This window comes from Pezoporus wallicus, unplaced genomic scaffold (assembly GCF_028554395.1).
Source record: "Pezoporus wallicus isolate ANWC-B61680 ecotype Strahan unplaced genomic scaffold, APGP_CSIRO_Pwel_v1 contig_11493, whole genome shotgun sequence".
NCBI classification, from domain to species: domain Eukaryota; kingdom Metazoa; phylum Chordata; class Aves; order Psittaciformes; family Psittacidae; genus Pezoporus; species Pezoporus wallicus.
The window spans coordinates 335,063-355,523 of NW_026635895.1; the positions used below are offsets into that span (position 1 = coordinate 335,063).

Consider the following 20,461-nt stretch of genomic DNA (forward strand, 5'->3'; position numbering starts at 1 on the left):
TGATAGGACAAGGGGTGATGGGTTCAAAGTGAAACAGGGCAAGTTCAGGTTAGATCTGAGGCAGAAGCTCTTCCCTGTGAGGGTGCTGAGGCGCTGGCTCAGGGTGCCCAGAGAAGCTGTGGCTGCCCCATCCTTGCCAGTGCTCAAGGCCAGGCTGTACATGGGCTTGGAGCAAGCTGCTCTGGTGGAAGGTGTCCCTGCCCTTTGCTGGGGATTGGGACTGGATGAGCTTTAAGGTCCCTTCCAACACAAACCAGGCTGGGATTTTCTGATTTACACTGCAGAAAATATGTTAATGCTGGTAGCCTTCTGCCGTGGTCCTGTAAAGCAGGAAAAAAAGCATAGGAGTGCAGACACCTAAGTTCTGCAAAAGTGAAGTTTTAGGTGTAAATTGCTGTAGCTGTGTTGGCTTTGCAGAGGTTAGTTTGTTTTATAGCAGCTGTAGATCAGCCGTTATGAATGGTTTCTCCCACCTCTTCCATAACCTCTGTTGGCCTTACTGTGAAGATAGTAAGTCCTTCAAGCCTTAGCTTGCCAGTTGGTTGGATTTGTTCATGTACAGTAGAGAAAGAATACTCTTTATAAATGTATCTTTAAAAAAAAACAACCTCAAAACCCACCACCTTCCATGGAGATGCAGTGTGAGAAACCAAGTGCTTTGGGTCGAGTTTCAACCAGGTACAAACTGACTGCACTTGAGGTTCTGTCGTGTTGACTTCTTTCTCTAAGGAATAGTCCTTTGGTATAGCAGCTAATCTTACATGGGTTTATCAGGATGGAAATTGTTCATTCTGCTTGTTGCTGAACACTGCTGGAAAGGGTTGGCAGTTTCTGCTCAACTTGACTTTTAAATTACCAGTGACAGACTGGCTTTAAAACATGCTTCAAGGCATATGAAAATACTCAGGTTTATTCTTGATTTGGCAGAGGTCTGATGATTTTGGCCCTTGCCTTTAGTAAATGCACCGAGCTCATGTTCGTAAAGGGGAAGATGCTAACCTCTGTTTTCAGGTTTCTTTCCAGTGCCCTGGAAGATCTTGTCCAATACTGGATCCATGTAGTTTATTTTTTTGTTCTCACCTCTCAGATTACCAAATATGTTCCTGCAAACTCCATCCAAATTTGATGTCAGTCAAGGATATGTTTAAAGTACTGGGCAGTATTGTAACCACCCGTATTCCTGTAATGACAGGTACTTGCAGGGCCAGCTTCAGAGTGCTCTTTAAAACCAGTCACTGCTAATGGGGTCATTTCCTGTGGTGATAAACCCATCATGTGGAGGGAACCAGGTTCTAGTAAGAGCTGAATCTGCCAATCTCATCAAGGCTGAATCTGAGCATACTCTGTTGGAGCAGGAGGTGACACTGCCCAACAGTTCCCAGGTGGTGTTGGCATTTGTCAAAACTGGGATTAAATGCCCTGATACTTCCCTTTGAGAGTACCAAAACCACCCGGGTGTATACTCTGCCTGACTTTCTGTTGTGGCAAAGTACTGCTCCTAAAGGTTGTAGCTGTAACTAGCTCTTGTGACTGTCATTCAGGGTCTTCTGTTTGGAGGGGTATTTGAAAGGACTGTAAAAAACACCCTGAATTAAAATTCAGCATCTGACTTCCCTGCCAGAAGCTGCTCAGTGTTTTATTAGAGCTTGAGAAAACGTATTTGTGTGTTTCTCCCTTTTGTTTAGAGAGGATAAAATGAATGATTTTGTTTTGCTTTGTCTGCTCTGCTTTTTATTATCTTATGTGTATTCCTCTGCTTACGCTCGATCTGTGGCTGATACAGCTGAGGGCAGATTCATTTCTCTTGCAAGCAGCTGTAATTTTCGCTGTGTGTGTTTCTAGTCCTACGGCCTGGTTAGCCTGGAGTGTCTTCTGCAGGTCCAAACCGGCCCACCGGATTTACCAGAAGGGAGCTGTCAAGTGGACGTTTATCCTTACAAAAGGCGCAGTTCGTGTAACAGCACTCTTGGAGGGCCATTGAATACCAGGGCACTGCAGTCCTGGCTTTTATCACCTTGCCACCCTGGTGCCTGTTTTACGACTTGCTTTTAGGTGGTGCTCGGTTAAATTGCCCTCCGTCAAGGGCAATATTAAAGCAGTTAACTCGGGTTGACGTTTGGTTTTATTCTCTTCTTGTTTGAGAGACTTTCTGGGACACGCTTGCGGCTCCTTGTTGTGGTAACCCGTGTGATCTTGCATGTTTCCTCAAGGTTGGGGGAAGTTTGCTCGCCTGACCCGTGCCCTCACCAGCAGCCGGGGTGTGCTGCAGCAGCTTGCTCCCAGCGTGCAGAAAGGAGAGAACGTCCACAAGCATTCACGGCTCGCTGAGGTAACGTTTGCTTTCCCCGAGAGACCCTGAAGGAACGGTTTAACCCTTGGGCTGTGTTGTCTTTGTGCCTCCCTTGCCCTGGGGATCCAGGCTGGTGGCAGGCATAGGAGCTCAGAACATGGCATGTGTGCTGTGAAATGTGTCCCATGACAGTGGAATGGAAACAAGTGTCCTAAAGACCTCATCTAACCTAGTTGTGGTGGTGTGTTCTGTATCTCAGCAAAGTATGATAACGCCACGATCACTGAAGGAATACTTTCTTGCTTAGTTTCTAGTCTTCCGAGAACCTTGATGTTAGGGGGGTCTTGCACTATCCGCTTGTGTAACACTGAGGGAGGAGAAACAGGCCAGTACAGAAGGAAATGCTGGAGGATCCTTGACATGGTTGTTGCGTGCATTCACTGATGTCCGGTTCTTCTTCAGTGGGATCCCTGTCCTGCTTTCCAGAGTGGTTCAAACGCATGTTTGACTTACAGCCATCCCATCCGTAAAGCCAGTAAGAGGTCACAAGCAACGCTGCAGCCAGATCAGGAGAATGAAACCTTGTGATTTAAGGAGACTCTCAAGGCTTTGAGTGAAGCAGCAGGCAGAGGAGGCTCCAGGAGGTACTTGGGGTTGTAGGGCTTTTGCCACGAGGGGGAGAGACTGTCCCAAGTTTCCTGTAGCTGTCTCCTGGGCCAGCAGCAGGGTTCCCCCTGATGTAAAAACAGCTTAGAGAAGGTCTTACACAGTGTTAGTGGCAGCATGGCCACAGAACATGGCACTCCTGTCTCACCTGCTGCTGTGAATGCCATGGCAGCAGCTGTAACTCTTGTCAGTAGTTCTTAATCTTCCTGTGTAGCTGGAGCTGTAAGGCACTGATGGCTTCCATGCTGTGTCCATATAAACAGTACTCGCTTAATTTTGCCCTGTTTACATCATAGTTTCTATGCAAAATAAGTAACTCCTGCCCAGGCCTGTGCTGTTATCACATGTGACAGTGAAATTCCCATGGACAGGACCTTACCTGTTCCGTATTTAATGTGGGAACACTCAAGACTGGGAAATTTATTACTGTTGGAAGCACAGAAGTAACAAATCATACTAGCACGGGGAGCAGACATTCACGTGGACACACTGTTGTAGGAATGCCATCCGATTATCACATGTCCAACCTGAGTTGCTTTAGTGTCCTGGAATTTGGAATAGTCTCCCTCTTAATCCTACTCAAGGTTTAGCATCAAATAATCCTTCCTTCTCTTTAGAGAAGCCTACCCTTGAACTGCAGTTCACACTAAAATATAGGCAGTAGAATGCAAGGCAAAGAGTCAGAGGTGGTTCTCTTTGGCTTAGCAAACCTTAGTCTGGACCTGAGTGACTGCACATTACTGAGACTCCTCGCAAGCCAATGTGCTCAACAAGTCTTTGCAAGTACTCTAAGTGGCACAGGCAATTGATTCATTGCAAGTAATAAAGGGCAAGTGTATAGTTCACATGTCTGAAATGAGTTTCTTTAATTGCCGACTGAATATTGGAGTCATTAGTTTGAAAAGAACATTAGCCCCAGCTGTGATATTCGGTACCTTGTTGTATGTCTGCCCTAATTCCACGTAAGTCAATAGAACTACCCTGGAGAAAAGCAGAGTGCAGATAATCATACAGACAGGCCCACTTTTCTCCCCTTGAAGACACATGGGGTGCCAGGCTTCCTATTCTGGAAAGATCTCTTGATGCTATCGAACACGGGCTCTCTAACTGCTCCTTGTTGTATTTTCACATCCCTCTTTTCCCCACTTCATCTCTGCAGTAGTTTATTAAACGTCTGAAGTTCAAGTTAACATCCGTCCGCTTTCTTTTCCCACTTGCCATGGCACTTCACATCCACCTCGTTGGCTTGAGAAGGCTCTTCATTTGCTGGGATATTATTTGTGTCTCTTTTAGTTCTTTATTGCTTATTTTGGACTGCCTGAGGAGCCAGTAGTGTCCTAGAACCTGAGCGGGACAAGGTGGTGTACCAGTACAAACCAGGAGCCTGCCACAAAAGCTGACCATTTCTTTTGCCTTGTATAATGTAGTAGTTGAAGAAAGGTGTCGGTGACAAACTGCTTTGGCTTATCTGCAGGCCACGGGTAATAGAGGCAGCGCTAAGCCTCAGCCTCTGACTTTGCCGGGACACGTAGGCTTGTTTGGCCTGACTCCTTCAACAGCAGTCATACGAAAACCGCTTAAATTACTACTGCAGTTAATGCAGGGGCGTTGGGGAGGACGTTTTGCAAGAAGAGTGTGAAGTAACGGGTGCATTTCTGTGGCTTTCTCACCAAGGAGCTGAGTGGAGGAACCATTCTTCCTGGTCACCGCATGATGCGCGTGTCATCCGCGCCTGTGGCGTTCGCTGCTGTATGCTGTACATGGACCAGGCAGTCCTGGATAAACGGGATGGTGTCACGAGCTAACAAATGCAGGAACAGCAGAAGGCTGAGAGCGGTGCTCAGCAGCACTGCTCAGTAATGGAACCTCTGCCTTTCTTTTCTTCACTTTGTGTACCAGGGACTCATAACTGCCATTAAAATCTACTTCGAGCTGAGGCTTAGCACCTTGTCCTTGGCTTGGGAGCAATTTGTGTGGGTGCCTATGAAAACAAAAAAGCAGGGGAGAGCGAGAGAAGGCAAATATGTGCAGTTGAACACACAAGAGGGAGAGATTAAGCTGAAAACGGATGATTGTTTGTGTGGTTTGGGGGGTTCTTTTTCTTCCCAGTCCTTCGGTGTTAAAAATAAATCATAACCGCTTGTTGATGCACTTCTGTGACTGGTGATGTGTTCACCCTTCTCTAACACATCTAAGATAGCTTTTTCGTTCTGCCATGTTAAGAAAACAAATGAACACAGCCCTGTGAAACCCCTGATGAAATTTGTCATTTCTGCTTTTGAAATAATACTCCCTGGCTTTGGAGAGCTATTAAAACATCATGCACTATTACCACAAATAATAAATGCAGATAATGCAGCTGTGGTGGCGGATGAATCATAAGTAATTGGAATAATACTTTCATTAATAACTCTGAAACAAATATTTCTTTTATTCGGGTATAACTGCATAACAGGGAAATATCATCCAAAGCCAGGGCCGTTTCAGTTACATAGAGAAGAATAGTAATGACAGATTTGTTCAGGGCACATGGGGGATGCTCAGTTTATCGGCTTATAGTGCTGTGTATGTTTTATATTCATCTTTGTGGGGTGGTTTTTTTTCCTCTCCAGAAGTACCTTTACAAGCGGTTTGAGTTCAGTCAGTTCATGTGGGTGGCTGACCACACCTGACTGCTTCAGCAGATACTGCGTCTCGGGTTGGCACTACTCTCCCTAGAGGTTGCAGTGCAGCGAGAGCAGCTTGGAATAGGGCTTGTCTTTGCATCTGTCTGGCTTTGATATATGGCGCAAGGAGAGTGGGGTTTAGAGCTCTTAATCTCCAGATGACCCAGGGAGAGTGTGTCTGAAGGATGGAATAGACTGTGTGTGGCAAAAAGCGGACAAAAGAGCTCTCCTAACTCCCGGTACAGCAACCTAGCAAACCCTAGGTCTTTAGCACTGAGCTCTGTGGACATCCTTCTGTTAGTCCTGTACAGCACGGGGTTCTCTTGTTGTGCCTAATGCTAAAAGCAAATGCTTGCTCTCCAAGATAATTAGGCTTTGTTATAGGTGGTTTTGTCTTCCTTCAGCGAAGAATTTGGTGCCTTTGAAAGCTCCTGGCCTGCAGTCCAGGAGGCTGCAAGGCTTTTGCCAATATCTAAAGCAAGTTGCCTTTCCCAGGAGAAGTGATGTGAGCTGTGGCAATGCTCTTCTTCTATCATCAGCTGGACATCTCATCTGGACAGGGTGCTGGGACATCTGGTCTGGGTCATGCTTTGCCTAGGAAGGTTGGACGAGACAGTCCTTGAGGTCCCTTCCGACCTGATGTTCTGTGATTCAGGCTGTGAAATGACAGCTCATATCTCTAGCAATGCAAGCATGATGGAGTGGTTTTACAATGTGTGCTTTAGCGATGTAATGAGAGGGAGCCAGGGCTGGAGCGTGGCACCTCCACCTAAAAAGAGAAATGGGAGATGCCTCAGGCTTGCTGTAAGTGGCTTTCCCCCATGCTGTGAGTGGTTGATATCCCTGTGTCATCCCTTGATGCCCATCTCCTGCTCCTCTGTTCAGGAAGAGAAGCTGCGTGGAGACCTCGGAGCAGCTTCCAGTGTCTGAAGGTGGCTACAAGGATGCTGGAGAGGGACTCTTCATCAGGGACTGCAGCCATAGGACAAGGGGTGATGGGTTCAAAGTGAAACAGGGCAAGTTCAGGTTAGATCTAAGGCAGAAGCTCTTCCCTGTGAGGGTGCTGAGGCGCTGGCCCAGGGTGCCCAGAGAAGCTGTGGCTGCCCCATCCCTGGCAGTGTTCAAGGCCAGGTTGGACACAGGGGCTTGGAGCAAGCTGCTCCAGTGGAAGGTGTCCCTGCCCTGTGCCAGGGGTTGGAACTGGGTGAGCTTTAAGGTCCCTTCCAACCCAAACCAGTCTGGGATTCACACCCACAGTGCTGATGCACATCTCCTGGAGACCAGCTAAAGCCATGGCCCCTGGTCACTTTACCCAGCCACTGCTAGAGCTTAACCAGAGATCCCAAGGTGGTAATGGGAATTCCAAAGACTTATTAAGAAGGTCCCTAGGCACTCAGGTAGTTTGGAGTGCATTTACTTTCTGAATAAAAAAGGGGGAAGACATCAATCTTTTGATTTTCCTGTGCCCTGCAATGTCAGTCAAGCTGAGGAGAGTGCTTTGTACTTGGTGATGGCATTTTAAAACACTGAAGCAGCAAAGTTGTTATTTTCTCAATGACTTGAAACCAGAAGTCTGTTTTCTCTGCATTCAGTTCAGTTTTGCATCCCTGCAGTTCCACTGCCTTCACTGTAAGTTCTGTTTCTGATTTACAGCAGAATAATGGACACCATAATTTAGCCCCTTCTTCATTACCCAACACAGATTGTTCTTGCCTTTGTTTCTATTATTCAGGTGTAGGGGAATGCATTGGTACATTTCCCAGTCACTTTAGTTTGGATGATGCAAGAGTTCCACAGGCTCTTGGAGTACCAAGAGACCAGTGGTGGCCAAAATGGAGTGCCTGGTACAATTCTCAGTCTAGAACTGATGTATGTATATGTAAGAATCAATCTGAATAGAACTAACAGGGTTGGTTTTGTTCAGTGTTTCATGGTTGAGGCTCCTGTGCTGACTGGAATGGTTGCCAAAATGTTTGACTTCTTCATATTACAGCAGAAACAAAAAAAATAAGCTCTAGGAGAGATATGATTGCAAAAGAAGCAATTATCAACATCAAGCAAGAAGCAGCATCCCAGCATTTCAGCTGAAATCCAGTCAACTGGCTGGAAATGTTACTACATGATAGAAAGTGCTTGGTTTTGGTGATGAGTCCCTCGAGTGAACGAATGTTGCAGTGGCAATCCTCAGCTCCAGAAGTGGGGACTGGCACTTCTGTCCTGCGCTGCTTCCAGCTCCTCTCACCGCAAGGCAGCTTCCAACAGCTTTATTTTGCTTGCTTTCTCTTCCTCCTGTAGCGTGGAGAACCCGTGTGAAAGGGGTCAGGAGTGGCAGAGCACTCGGTGCTGCAGTGGACGTGTCTGAGTCCTCCTTGGGTCTGCAGGGCTTCTTCTTGGAGGAAAAGGTTCCTCAGTGAACAGAAGTACCAAGTTCCCTTATTTTGTCTTCAGACTGTTGATGCCTCCGTGCTGGCGTGCAGGTCTCTGGGCAGGTCATGCTGCTTCTCTTCGGCAGAACGTACTGGGCTTAAAGTCAGCGGGCTTGCAGTTCCCGTTGTCACTACACACGTGGAGGGACTGTGATCTGACACTGTCTGACCCTTGTTGTGCACAAGAGTGAGTGATTCTGTGAGGCTCAGAGCAGCAGGGAACTTGATCTGAGGCTGTTTTGTCCGAGCAGGACTCCTGTAGCTGATTGTTTTCTTTTGTGCCCTTTGGCCCAACCTGCTGGGAAAAAAAAGCGCGGCAGTTCGCAGAGAAAGCAAGCAGAAAGCGCTCAGAAAAGCCTGCAGATAAAAATCCCTGTCTGAATAATTGACGTTTAAAAAGCTGAGATAAGGAGCACGCAAGGAAGGCATCCTCCTGTTACAGCCGCGTTGTCTGATCTTCTCCTTGAGAAGGTGGCCGTTTAATTTCCTTCTCTTCTCCCAGCTGCTCTGAACTGCTTGTAAGGAAATGGGACAAAGGAATCGTGCTCCTCAAGAGCTCTCCCAGGTTCTGTGAGCTTGGCATTTAGCAGACACACCTCGCTGGAGGAAATCTCTGTCTTCAGTTTTCATCCAGCCCAGGTTCAGGTCCAGGGTTTAAAACACATGCTGAGGGATGATCTGCGGCTGATTACAGCTGTTACGAATTCAGACCTAACTGCATTGTAACTCGACTGTGCACCAGCAGGTAGTGCAAACACTGATTTTTCTCTCGGTTCAAAATGGGTTTATTGAGTGTAATGCTATTTACTGTGGGCTTTGGTTCTGCGTGGCCCAGAGAAGAGGACCAATGACCTGTGCATTCGTGATGGACTGTAGTGTAAGACTGTTTCAGACGCTGTATAATGAATGAAGAGTTAAGTAGACAGTGTGGAAAAACAGTGTGGTCCAGTGGTCCCAGTGCTGGACTGGAACTCAGAAGTTGTGGTATTGCTCCTGGTTTTGCCATTGGTTTCTCTTTGCAGCTGCCTTTCTGCCCATCATTTATCTGTCTCCTTTATTTAGACTGCTGAAGGAGCTGTCTCTGTATGTCTGGGAGACCTAGGCCACTAGGCTTAGTGTCAAGAAGTAATTAATGGCATTGAAAGAAACAACTGTGCTTAGCTTGATGCTGATGTGTTTGGCAGAACACTTATCCTGACTTGCTTAGCATTTGCTGGTGATAAGGAGAGTTAATGGACCTGTATTTTAATCAACTGCTGTACTGAGCTTGCGAATCTACAGTGTGAAGAATAGTGTTAAAGCATTAAGCATGTTTCCTTTTTCTCCTGAAATCTCTGACTGCAGGTACTGCAGCTGGGCTCGGAAATCCTCCCACAGTACAAACAAGAGGCACCAAAGACTCCACCGCATATCATTTTGCATTACTGTGTTTTCAAGACTACCTGGGACTGGATCATCTTGATTTTAACCTTCTACACGGCTATTCTGGTCCCTTACAACGTCTCCTTTAAAACCAAACAGAACAATGTGGCATGGCTGGTCGTCGACAGCATTGTAGATGTCATTTTTCTGGTGGACATTGTGCTTAATTTCCATACCACCTTTGTGGGGCCAGCAGGAGAGGTGATCTCTGACCCAAAGCTCATCCGCATGAATTACCTGAAGACCTGGTTCGTGATCGATCTGCTCTCCTGCTTGCCATACGATGTCATCAATGCGTTTGAGAACGTTGATGAGGTCAGTATACGACTTCCACCCATTCGTTGTTACTTCACGGCTGGGGGGAGGTGGGGGAGAGAAGAAAGAAATGGATGCTTTGGATTAGAGTGAATTAGTGTACCTGTGTCTCTAGTAGCTGCCCTCAGCGCATACAGAAGTTTGCTTGTGAGTCCTAGCCAGAAGGGTCCATCTTTAAGTGCACTGGGAGAGGCTGAGGTTTTTGGTGGCAGAAATCCGTGTTTATTTTCCTTCCTTCTCCGGCCTCAGCGTTCAGGAGGACAGGCAGAAGCAGGCAGCAGAACCTCTGTGCAGCACTGAGGAGAGCTGCTTCATCTGACCTACCATGAACAGCTCGAGCTGCTGTGTCAGAGTAGTTTCTTAGAGCAGGCTTCGCTTGCTTTCACTGCTGATCAAAGAGGGTATGTCTGCCAATGGCAATTCTTCACAGGAGCAACTGGGAAGTGAAATTCCCTTTCCTCAGCTGCTTTCTAGTACAGTATAGCAGGTGGCAAAGAGGCAGGCAGCGACTCACTAGGTCTTCCTAGAGCACCACAAAGTACTGTGTGGGTATCTGGTGATCCATGCAGCACTGTTCGGCACCAGTTGTTGAAAGGGAAAGGTGAAGTGATTCAAGATGCTGGTCTGATGCTCATTAGGCAATTCTGGAATTAGACAAAAGGATAAGGAGAAATCTGGAAATCTAACTCCTTAATTCTTGCTCGTTTCTTTGGGAACAGGCCACAAGTCAGGAAAAGAACTAACATTGAGACGCTTAAAACCACAGTACTAGCCTGTTGTAACTGCCTGTTCTCCTACTGGATCAGGCTGCCAAGAAAATATTCCTCATCTAAATACATTAGGGATCCATGCCTAAATAGTTCAGAGGGTTAATGAGGGTTAAGGAAATCTTAAACCGGAGTCCAGCAGGCCAGTTTCTAGTTACATACTATAAGATCTGTGCCATCAACTCATGACGTATCTCTGTGTATCGGTGACACATACTAACCCTGGGACACACATACGTAGCTCCTCAGTGCTTGCTATTTAAGTTTTCGTCTGTAAAATTTAGTTTTTAGGAGTCCCTTTGAAATGTGGCCATGTTATAAAGGGAAAACATAACCCCCCATTACTTTGTAAAAATACACCGCGTATGGTTTTTTTATCTATGGTATTTAATGTATTTTTCTCAGTAAGTTGAGGACAAGGAGGCAAACTATTGAATGCAGTTCAAAAACCATGGTGTTATTTGGTATTTCATTCCCTGGAGAGGTTTTCGTTTTGTATAAAGCTACAGACTGAAATAACACAAATGAGGTGAAGCAAAAGGGCCTCGAGACCTGTCCTTAAACACTTGTTTGTCAAAAGGACCCGGGCTGCACAGTAGTTTGCCATGGCACTGATAAAGCAATGGAAGGAGTGGCTGTTGTATCAGTTGCTGACATTTAGATTGAAAGAGTAAAAGGAAAGCGGGGGGTTGGGGGGAGGCAGAGGAAGCTTTTGTCACCCACTGCACATACTGCAGGTGGTAGCAACCTGCTCTGCTGATGATTTTACTGCAGAGGAGCACTTCCTAACTAGCGATGGGCGATGTGACCTGCAGAGCATCCCTGAGGACAGCGTGTGCACCAGCGGCTGTGACAGCCCTCGCGCTGAGCGCAGGCTCTTTCTGCAGAGAAATCTTTGTGAGAGGGTGAATTTCTCTAGGTTCTCCATCTCGGTGTTGCCTTGTAACAGTGAGAACCTGATTGGTACTTCACTTTGCCAATGGTTCTTCAGCAGTCTCCGTCAGTATACGGTGTTTTAGTTGTTCTAGCTAGCATGCCCGGGGAAAAAGGAACGCTTTTCTTGGTGCTGTCCTTTCAAGAGTGTTCATCTTTATTTTCCCGAGTGGATTCCGACATTTAGCCGGTATAAATCATTGTAGAGTCATTAGAGCAGGGTTTCCACTGGTGTAAATGACTGTGCTACTGTTTAAGGTCTCGTAGACTGCTTTACGCTACCTGAGGGGTTTGGCAGGAATGCCAGCAGAGTAACACAGTGCACATCAGGGGCGGGTTAGGGCGGTATATGCTCATCACTGTTTCATGAACTGCCTGTCGAGGGAAAGGGGATCTTTTATTGAAGAAGATGAAGGGGGAAAGTGCCACATCCAAGGAGTCTTCAAAGCGGCAAATCTTTGCCTTGCATAGAATCATAGCATCGTTAGGGTTGGAAAGGACCTTCAGATCATCTAGTTTTCTCTGTTGCGGAGAGTATTCCCTTGTGACTCAACTCCTTTCTGTCAGGCTTGCTGGTTTCATTTTTACCTGTCTCTAGCCCCAGACTGCATGCCCTATTACTTCACAGTTGAATTAAATTAGCTGTGAGGCTTTGGCTGCTCAAGTCACAAGTAGCCCAGCTCAGATTGTTCCCTGTGTGTCGCTTTGATTTGATAAAGGGAATTCCCATAGAGCCATGAGGCTGGGATTGGTAGGTGGCCGTGGCTGCTGTGGGGCTTTTTGGTCTAGTCCTAATGTGAATACTCCTCCAAAAAAACAATTGCCAGGTATTAAATGCTACCCAGTGTCTGCATGCTGATAAAATGAGAGGAAGGATGTGAATTGCTGTTTTCCTGTGTTGATGTTTTCCGCATATGATGTTAAAAGGAGGAAATGGAATCCTGGCTCAGTTGCAGGCCCTGTAGTGAGGGGGGACTGGGGCAGGTGGAAGCTGACTGCTGCTTGTGCCTCCTGTCATCCTCTGTTAAAAGGAACATCCCTGAAGACACTGAGGATGTTATGGAGGAGCTAACTCGACATGTCGATTTGATGTTAAGAATAGCGCAATTACCGTGGGGGAGACTAATTGATTTGTGAGGATGTGGGACCTGAAGAAGTAAAAAGCTGCGTGTGGAGGGAGCACAGGCTCTTTTGGCCCTGGGTCACTGGGAGCTGTCACATCACGTAGCTCTTGACAGATTAACAGTGAAACCATTCTTGTCATCTTCCGAGTGATCCACCGATGTAAGATTAATTGTCATACCTGAAAGTAGAGTTGATCAATAGCATTGACAAGCAGATCCTCATTTCAGAATGTTCTGATACTGGGGGTTTTTATTCTGTTTTGAAGTCACTTTTTGTGTTGCAATTTACTTCATTATTCCACTAGAAGATCTAATGGAAAATATTTTCCTGACACAGAATCGAGTGTGCCTTCTGTGTTTTCCAGGCAGTTTCATAATTCTCTGGGTTTGTTGCAGCGTGGAACATGAGTATATTTTCGATTAACATCTTTTAATATAATTGAAATTCCAGTTTCCTCTCTGCATGGTTGAGAATATTTTTGTCCACAAAACTAGTTTGAATTCATTAAATATTAATCAATACAACTATTAATAACTGCAGCGAATGCAAGAGATGCTTAAGGATGACTAGCCACATTCTACAGATGGAAGAGGAAAGGGAAAACATCAGTGTTTTTATCCAAGGCCACCCAGAACCAAGCATGCGAGCGTATGAAGCGTCTGATCTCAAGCGCTGTGCTCAAAGAGAGCTGAGGTATTCAGGCGTGAAGAGATTCAGCAAAGGAAGGAACAAAGAGCTGTAGAGGAATTCCCATTGTTACCTAAATGGAAGGGAAGTTATCAGTGTTTTTGCCGGCTTTTCTGTATGGGAAGCTAATTATACAGTTAAAGATGAACTGCTTTCTTGACCTGCCGTAGAACTTCAAGAAAAGACAATCTTGCACTGCCGGATGGATCAGCTTAATGCTAGGCTTCAGCTTTCTGCTGCTGAGACAATGCATCCTCCTGTGGTGTAGTTTGAGTAGGAAAAGCAAATATTGGCCCAAAGTTTACACAGCCCTTAACACATGTGGTATTAATCTCTTCTGAATCTGAATGATTCCAATAAGATTTGTCAGTAATGGTTTACAGTAATTAGCATTATTCCTCACTTAAGGAAATGCCACCTACTTTGGGGGATAATGTTATCTTTTCGTGTTCAGGCATCAGTCAGGAGCTTTAATAAAAGCCAGGCTTAAAGAGAATTCCACTGGTTTTTTTGCCAGAACAATGCAGTTTAAGACTTTGAATTCCCAAGGCAAGTCGAAGCATATTTTTTCAGTGTCCGCTTGAGCAATGTTACACTGTGGTTTTCAGCCATAACAGCATAAGATATAATTTATATTGGAAAGAATTTGACTTATTACATGTGACACTGTTGTTGTGAAATCTCGTGGTGGGAGTGGAATCCGGTCATGTCACCACCATATAAATCTCTGGAATAGGGAGTTTGTAGTAGTAATTGCTATCTGTATTTGAGCAGAGCACCATCATCAGTTGTTGGCTGATGCCAAAGTGAGAACCATGTATCACTCTTAGTAGTTGAGGTGCAAGAGGAAGAAAGGCATAGTAAAAGATCATCGGGAAAGACATATTCAATCTAAATGATGTAGTGTTCACTCAAGTGGATGAATAAAAGAGAAGCTAGAGTGTGGGCAAAGAAGATACACAGCACTGAAAGGACAGCATTTACAATGATAAAAAGTAATCCCCCAGAAGTAATAGAAGAAAGTAATAGAAGAAGTAATACAGAAGTAATCGAGGGAAATTAAGCTACTTAGTGCTAAGTGAGCACAGTGTAGCTGGAAAGTAAGCAGTGAGTTGGGAGGGGGAAAAAATGGATGTGTTGCTGGTCAGATTGTTGGCAACTCTCTGAGGCAGTACTTTTGCAATAGACTAATTTAAACCTTATTAGCGGAATAATCTCATGCTAATACAAATTAGCTCTCTAGGAATTACTGACGTAGCTGTGCCGAAAAGCATGCAGCCTCCCTAGGCTTGTTTTACCATTCCCTTGCAATAAGGGGCAAGGGGATAAATGATCATGTTTATAGTTTTATGGAATAAATAGGGGCCTGTAAAGAAGGATTTGGGGTTAGATGAATTTTGCAAACTGGGAAATAGAATTTTGGAAGTCTTTTAAGCTGTGAAGAGCTGTACGGTGTGAAATCCATTTGAAACGGAGCCGAGTTCACCGCTCTTACTGGGATCTGTGCAATTGGGCAATGCGGAGTCTGTTGGTAAATATGGAAACGAAAGAACATTTTTTCTGTGGCTAATTCAAATTAAAGCAGATTCTTGGGATACCGTGGACTGCAAGGCTGTGAACCAGGTAGGCAAAGAAGCACTCGCTGGTCACAGTCGCTTGAGGATTTGAGTCAGGGTGTCTCTATTCTTTGTCTACTTCCCCACACACCTTCCCCCCCCCCAGTCAAATACGAGTTTCTCTAACCTTCCTCCTTAAAACCCCACCACCCATGCTCATAATGAAGGGCTTCCTTTACGCCAACCTTTGAAGGGGCAGGCTGCCTCTTCCCCCTATAAATCCTCTGTTCTCCGAATTGTGTTGGTGTTGCATATAGGCACTACAGAGCTCTTAATGCCATTTAACCTATCCGGGGTGGAATTCTCTCCTCTGCTGTAAACCTGCTTAAGGCGTTTAGTTCATTTAAATTCTGCTTGCTTCCCTGGTCTTGCCCAGGCTCATATACCTTGGCTCAGACACATCTATGCTGTCTGCTGATGGATAGCCCCTTCCAGAAGAATACCAGAGGAGGATGCATTGCTCTGTCCCTGTCCAACGCCCACTCTGTAGGTTCTGCTGTGGCTGTTAAGATGCCATCTCCTCTTCTGCACTACTGCTGTTCAAATTAAGTCTTTTTGCTAAGTCACAGATAAGTAAGGTTGTTACTGGGTTTCAGGGCTGCTTCTTCAAGCTTTGGAAAGCATGACCTGATCTGTCATACTATTAAAGAGAGAATAGTAGCCTCCATAAGCTCTTCAATCTGTATAAGGCTAAAAATTAAAGCGCTGAATTCCATTTTCAGTGATAATGTATGGTGATAGCCTTTGAGCTAATTGAATATGTTAGGTTCTGAATTACATCAGAAAGCTGCTGTTAGAGTGATACTTGCACTGCATATAAAGGGAAGCATGTTTCAGAGGAAGGGATCCGTTACTCTGTTCTTTTCCCCCTCGTTCAGCATGCTTATATTGATCTGAGGCAGAAAGTCAGATGAGACAGCAGAGGGTATTTATTTGAGTAGCTAAATGATTGCTTTATAATCTATTTCGTATTAGGGGTGGGATTAGAAGAGGAAAGATGTAGTGGTATTAGATGCCAGTAGCAGTAAATCTTATTTGGGTATTTGCCTCTTCAAGATAAGTGCAAAGCTTCTTTGAACCAGAAGCACTGGGAAGCAGATTGGTGTCTGTCAGGAGCAAATTTTATAGAGGATGCTGTGGAAAGCGGGATTTCTTCAGATTACTTACGTGTTCTCTGAATCCTCGTTCTTCCTCTCAAAGTTAATGAAAGCAGGAGTTTGTTTCCTGGATTTGTGGGGTTTCGGGTGTTCACGTGTGTGTGAGACAAGCACGGGCACAGATTCACAAATGAAAACTGAGGCTTTCCATCCCTCCTCACCCCCTGTGCTCTTATCCATGAATTCTGGCTGTTTCTCCTTGGGTTCCAGCGAAGCTTGCAGATGTCTGACTGAAACAAGCTTTGTGAGCCTAGAGGTCTGCTTGCTTCAGTGCTGGAAAACCACAGCAGCAACCAGAGGGTTTGGATATTGATTTCTGACCTGTGCGGATAACGTTATCTCATCTGTCGGCTGCTAAATACGGCCATCCGTAGGAAAGGTCATGTTCCCAGGCCTCATGAACAAAATCAGAAGAGGCAGGTAACAGAAATGAGGAGTCCTAACGATGGCCTGACAGGGTGCCATGGCCCTGCAGATAGGCAGAGCCAGGCCTTGCCTGGCTCCTCGTAGCAATGCATTCAGTTCGTTGCCTCCCGTTTTGGATAAATAATTAACTTCTTTTTTGTTTGGTTTCATTCTCATTCTCTTAATGGTTCACTTTCAGTCTCCTGCATCTCCCTTTAATTGAGACGAAGCCTGAACTTCAGAAGTTCCATGTGAGAGGAAAGTGCTGGGAAACGTAGAACAGATTCGTGCTAGTACCTAAAAATAGATAGGAAGAAGGAGGTAAATTATCCTTCCTTTGAGCAAAGAGACAGTCTTAATGCTTGGGTTAGGTGTATTTTCCATCTGTATATGTGGAAAGTAAATAAGGGCCTAAAAAGTGAATATTGTGATGCAGACTGAAGTGGGAGTGCTGCTGCAGCTGAAGCAGGTGGGATGAAAGTTGCATTTCAGTTCTTCATCCTGCATCTTCTTTGGAAGGGAAAATGGATTCTCACTTGTTTGGGAGGGCTGTAGTTAATTTTCATTACTCTTCTTGAAACAGTTTGTATTTTGCTCTTTCTAGGTGGGATTTTATTATTCGATGAACTGAGTTGAATTTGATTTTGCGTAGCAAATAAACAGCAGCAAATGGTTTTTATATGTACAGCATTAGCACTGCAGTGTCCACTGTCACTCATCCCAGGGAACATAACACAAGTAACTATTCATTACTCTGCTTACAGCTCTTATGTTTTCGAAACACTTCACAAAGTACTTCATCACACCGTCTCTTCTCCATCAGTTCTTATGGATGTGGAAGTAACGGCACTAATGTTCTGCTGTTAGGTGTGAAGCTAGAGCCCAAACATGCATATCGTGCGTTTGGAAAGGGGATGACTTCCATGGCTGGGATACCTGTGTGAGACAAGGGCTGCACTGACAGTGGACCTAGTGAGCGGGTCTAATGGCGCCTTATACGTGGAAGTTTACGTCTGGCACTGTTTCGTGGGCAGACTTAGGAAGCGTTCTCATTGAATATAAAATGTGGGTCCTGCTTTCCTCTAGGACTGAGGCTGCTCCGTTTTGCTGTTGAGTTTGAGGTGCAGTTCCACTCTGCGAAGATTGCATAGGAGGAGAGGAAGGGGGAGTGGTTGTATTTCTTAGTTTAAGGGCTTTTGACATTCAGGTTTGCTTCATCAGCAAATAGAGAATTGTTTCTTCTGGCTTGCAGTGCTCTGAGCTTGCCCTTTGGTTTGGAGGGGGCTTGCTACAGACCCTTTTGTTTCTATGCATCAGCCATCACTGCAATGAGAGTAAACCTGCCAGCCTGTTAAATACTTCTCAACAACTGCGTGCAGGTATTAGCAGTAGAATCTTTATTTAGTGCCATTCATGTAAGTTTATGGGGAATTAGGCATTTTCTGCCACGTTTGACTAAGTGCTGCAGATTGAAGTGTTACACACAAGTTCTCTCTGTAACAAAATATAGTTAAAAATGTACTGTTTGTCTGTGCTGGCCATATAACACATTTGTCAGCTTCTGCATACCCTCGGGGGAAGGTTTCTGTTGAATAGAGCGCTAGTAGATGGAGCTGTGGCTGAGCAAATCAGGCAAAGGTAGAATTCTGTGGGGTATTACTTAGTCTTGCGCTTTCCCTGACTGCCCACAATCACAGAATCACAGAACCCCAGCCTGGTTTGGGTTGGAAAGGACCTTAAAGCTCACCCAGTTCCAACCCCAGCCAAGGGCAGGGACGCCTCCCACTAGAGCAGCTTGCTCCAAGCCCCTGCGTCCAACCTGGCCTTGAGCACTGCCAGGGATGGGGCAGCCACAGCTTCTCTGGGCACCCTGTGCCAGCGCCTCAGCACCCTCACAGGGAAGAGCTTCTGCCTTAGATCTAACCTGAACTTGCCCTCTTTCAGTCTGAACCCATCACCCCTTGTCCTATGGCTGCGGTCCCTGATGAAGGACAAGGATTAGTGGGTTTAAAAGATACTCCTTACAGTGATCCTTTAGAGCAGAGCATCAGGGTGCCCGTTTGGGACCTGCAGTGCCATTTCTAGCTCTGTGGACTGAGGTTCGTATTCACTTCGGGCAGAAGGAGCTCCGGGTGTCTCTGAATGTGTCTCTCAAAGGTTGTAGGAGTAGCAGAGCTAAGAGGGTGTGGGACACACATCAGGGTGAGTAAATTGAGTTCAGGCTTTTATGGATGACATCATGCTGCCATCTGTGTGATTAAAAACATGAAAACAGTCTGCACTGATGGGAGCATAGCAATGGACAGGAACCTCAAAGTACAGTTCTGTTTTGGGAAGGGGCAGTCTAAAAATGTCCATTTTGAATGCAGCAGATCTATTTTTGTATTAAAATATTACTTGCTAAATTTAGTGCCGGAGTACTGGTTGAAGAACTGGAGAATGATCTGAGTTTTCTCTACTGTATCAGCCTTGAACAGTCTATTAAGTTTCCATTGTTTATACCCATTTGAAATTCTGTCACTTAGTCATTTTGGAGAGTTCCATGAATAATTCTTTCCCTGGGCCTTTTCTTTCCCTTGATATTGATCTGTTTAGAACAGACAAATCCTTTCCTCTGAGGAAATCAAATAGGAAATAGTGTTAATGCTGAAAGAAAAAGAACGGTTTGGGGTTTTTTTTACAAAGCTTCCTCTGAACTTTCAGCCTCTTTATTGGCAATGCATCAGGTGAAATATTGTGGCTAATCTGCATCTTCAGTGCAGCCGTTCAACACAACCAACTCAAGGCTGTATTTCCTCATAAAGAATAAGTTTCCTTAGAAATAGGTTGTATTTGCTAATAAATAAGCAAGTTCTTTTTGTACAAAAGCCCTCCTTCTCTCTATGTCTGCCCTGAATTTGGTAGAGTCGCTTTCTCCCAGGCGGTGCAGTTTTAGCCCATTTTAAATGTTTTTACACAGTTTCTTAGTTTTGGGGATTTCCCAAGAGAAATGAGGAGAAGCAGCGAAGCAGTTTGCCTGAGATGTTTGAAATCTGATTTCAGATGATTTATTTTGCATTCCCATTTTTCATATCCAAATTCTCCTATGATTTCCCCCCCCCCCAATTGTTTCTAATTCTTCTTTTTTATTTTCAATTAAGAATTAACCAAATTCCAACCTGTTAAGTTCTTCCTGAATCTTTCTGCCTTGAGACTGAAGCTAAAAGCAGGCCTTGACTGGAGGCTCCTCAAAATATAGAACACGATTGTTCTGCTGTTGAAGTTTGCAAAGAGGAAGGCGAGAAATGAGCATTGGTCCTGTGGCAACAGCCAGAGGCTGTGTTGTAATGTCAGAGTGTGGATTTCTAGAATCTAGAGACTATCCATCCTGTCACTTAATGGACTTCCATATCCAATTCTAAAATACGGTTATCACAGAATAGTTCAGGTTGGAAAGGACCTTAAGATCATCCAGTTCCAACCCCCGTGCCATGGGCAGGGACACCTCACACTAAACCGTGTCAGTCAAGGCTCTGTCCAGCCTGGCCTTGAGCACTGCCAGGGATGGAGCATTCACAACCTCCCTGGGCAACCCATTCCAGTGCCTCACCACCCTTACAGTAAAGAACTTCCTCCTTATACGCAATCTAAACTTCCCCTGTTTCAGTTTGAAGCCGTTACCCCTTGCCCTATCACTACAGTCCCTAATGTTATGGTTTGTTGTGCTTTCCCCTTTGCTTTTCCTCTCCGTACTGAGTGTTCAGAAGTACCTGCTTTCCCTCCCCTGGAAATGAAGGCCTTTGCCTTCTGTGTCATCTTCTCTGCCTTGGCATCAAGGCTTTGCTCTACTGCTTGCAGACCACAGCTGGCTATGGAATGAATTGGGAATGGGAATTAACCCTTCCCTTTGTGAAGGAAGTTTTGCATCAGTGACTTGACATGTTTGGCACTGAAAGAACAGATCACGTGGTCTCTTCCACATCTCCCCAAATGTATCGATGATTTAA

At 45.3% G+C, this 20,461-nt stretch overlaps 1 protein-coding gene across 3 annotated transcripts in view; it reads left to right on the top strand.

The window, feature by feature from the left end:
- Positions 1–20,461, top strand: part of KCNH1 (potassium voltage-gated channel subfamily H member 1) — a 176,625-nt gene that overhangs the window by 29,906 nt on the left and 126,258 nt on the right. For all 3 annotated transcript variants that reach the window (XM_057398489.1, XM_057398488.1, XM_057398490.1), the window contains exons 5-6: positions 2,211–2,329; positions 9,393–9,785. In XM_057398489.1, coding sequence (XP_057254472.1) covers positions 2,211–2,329; positions 9,393–9,785 — 512 coding nt within the window. The remainder of the gene's footprint in view (positions 1–2,210; positions 2,330–9,392; positions 9,786–20,461) is intronic.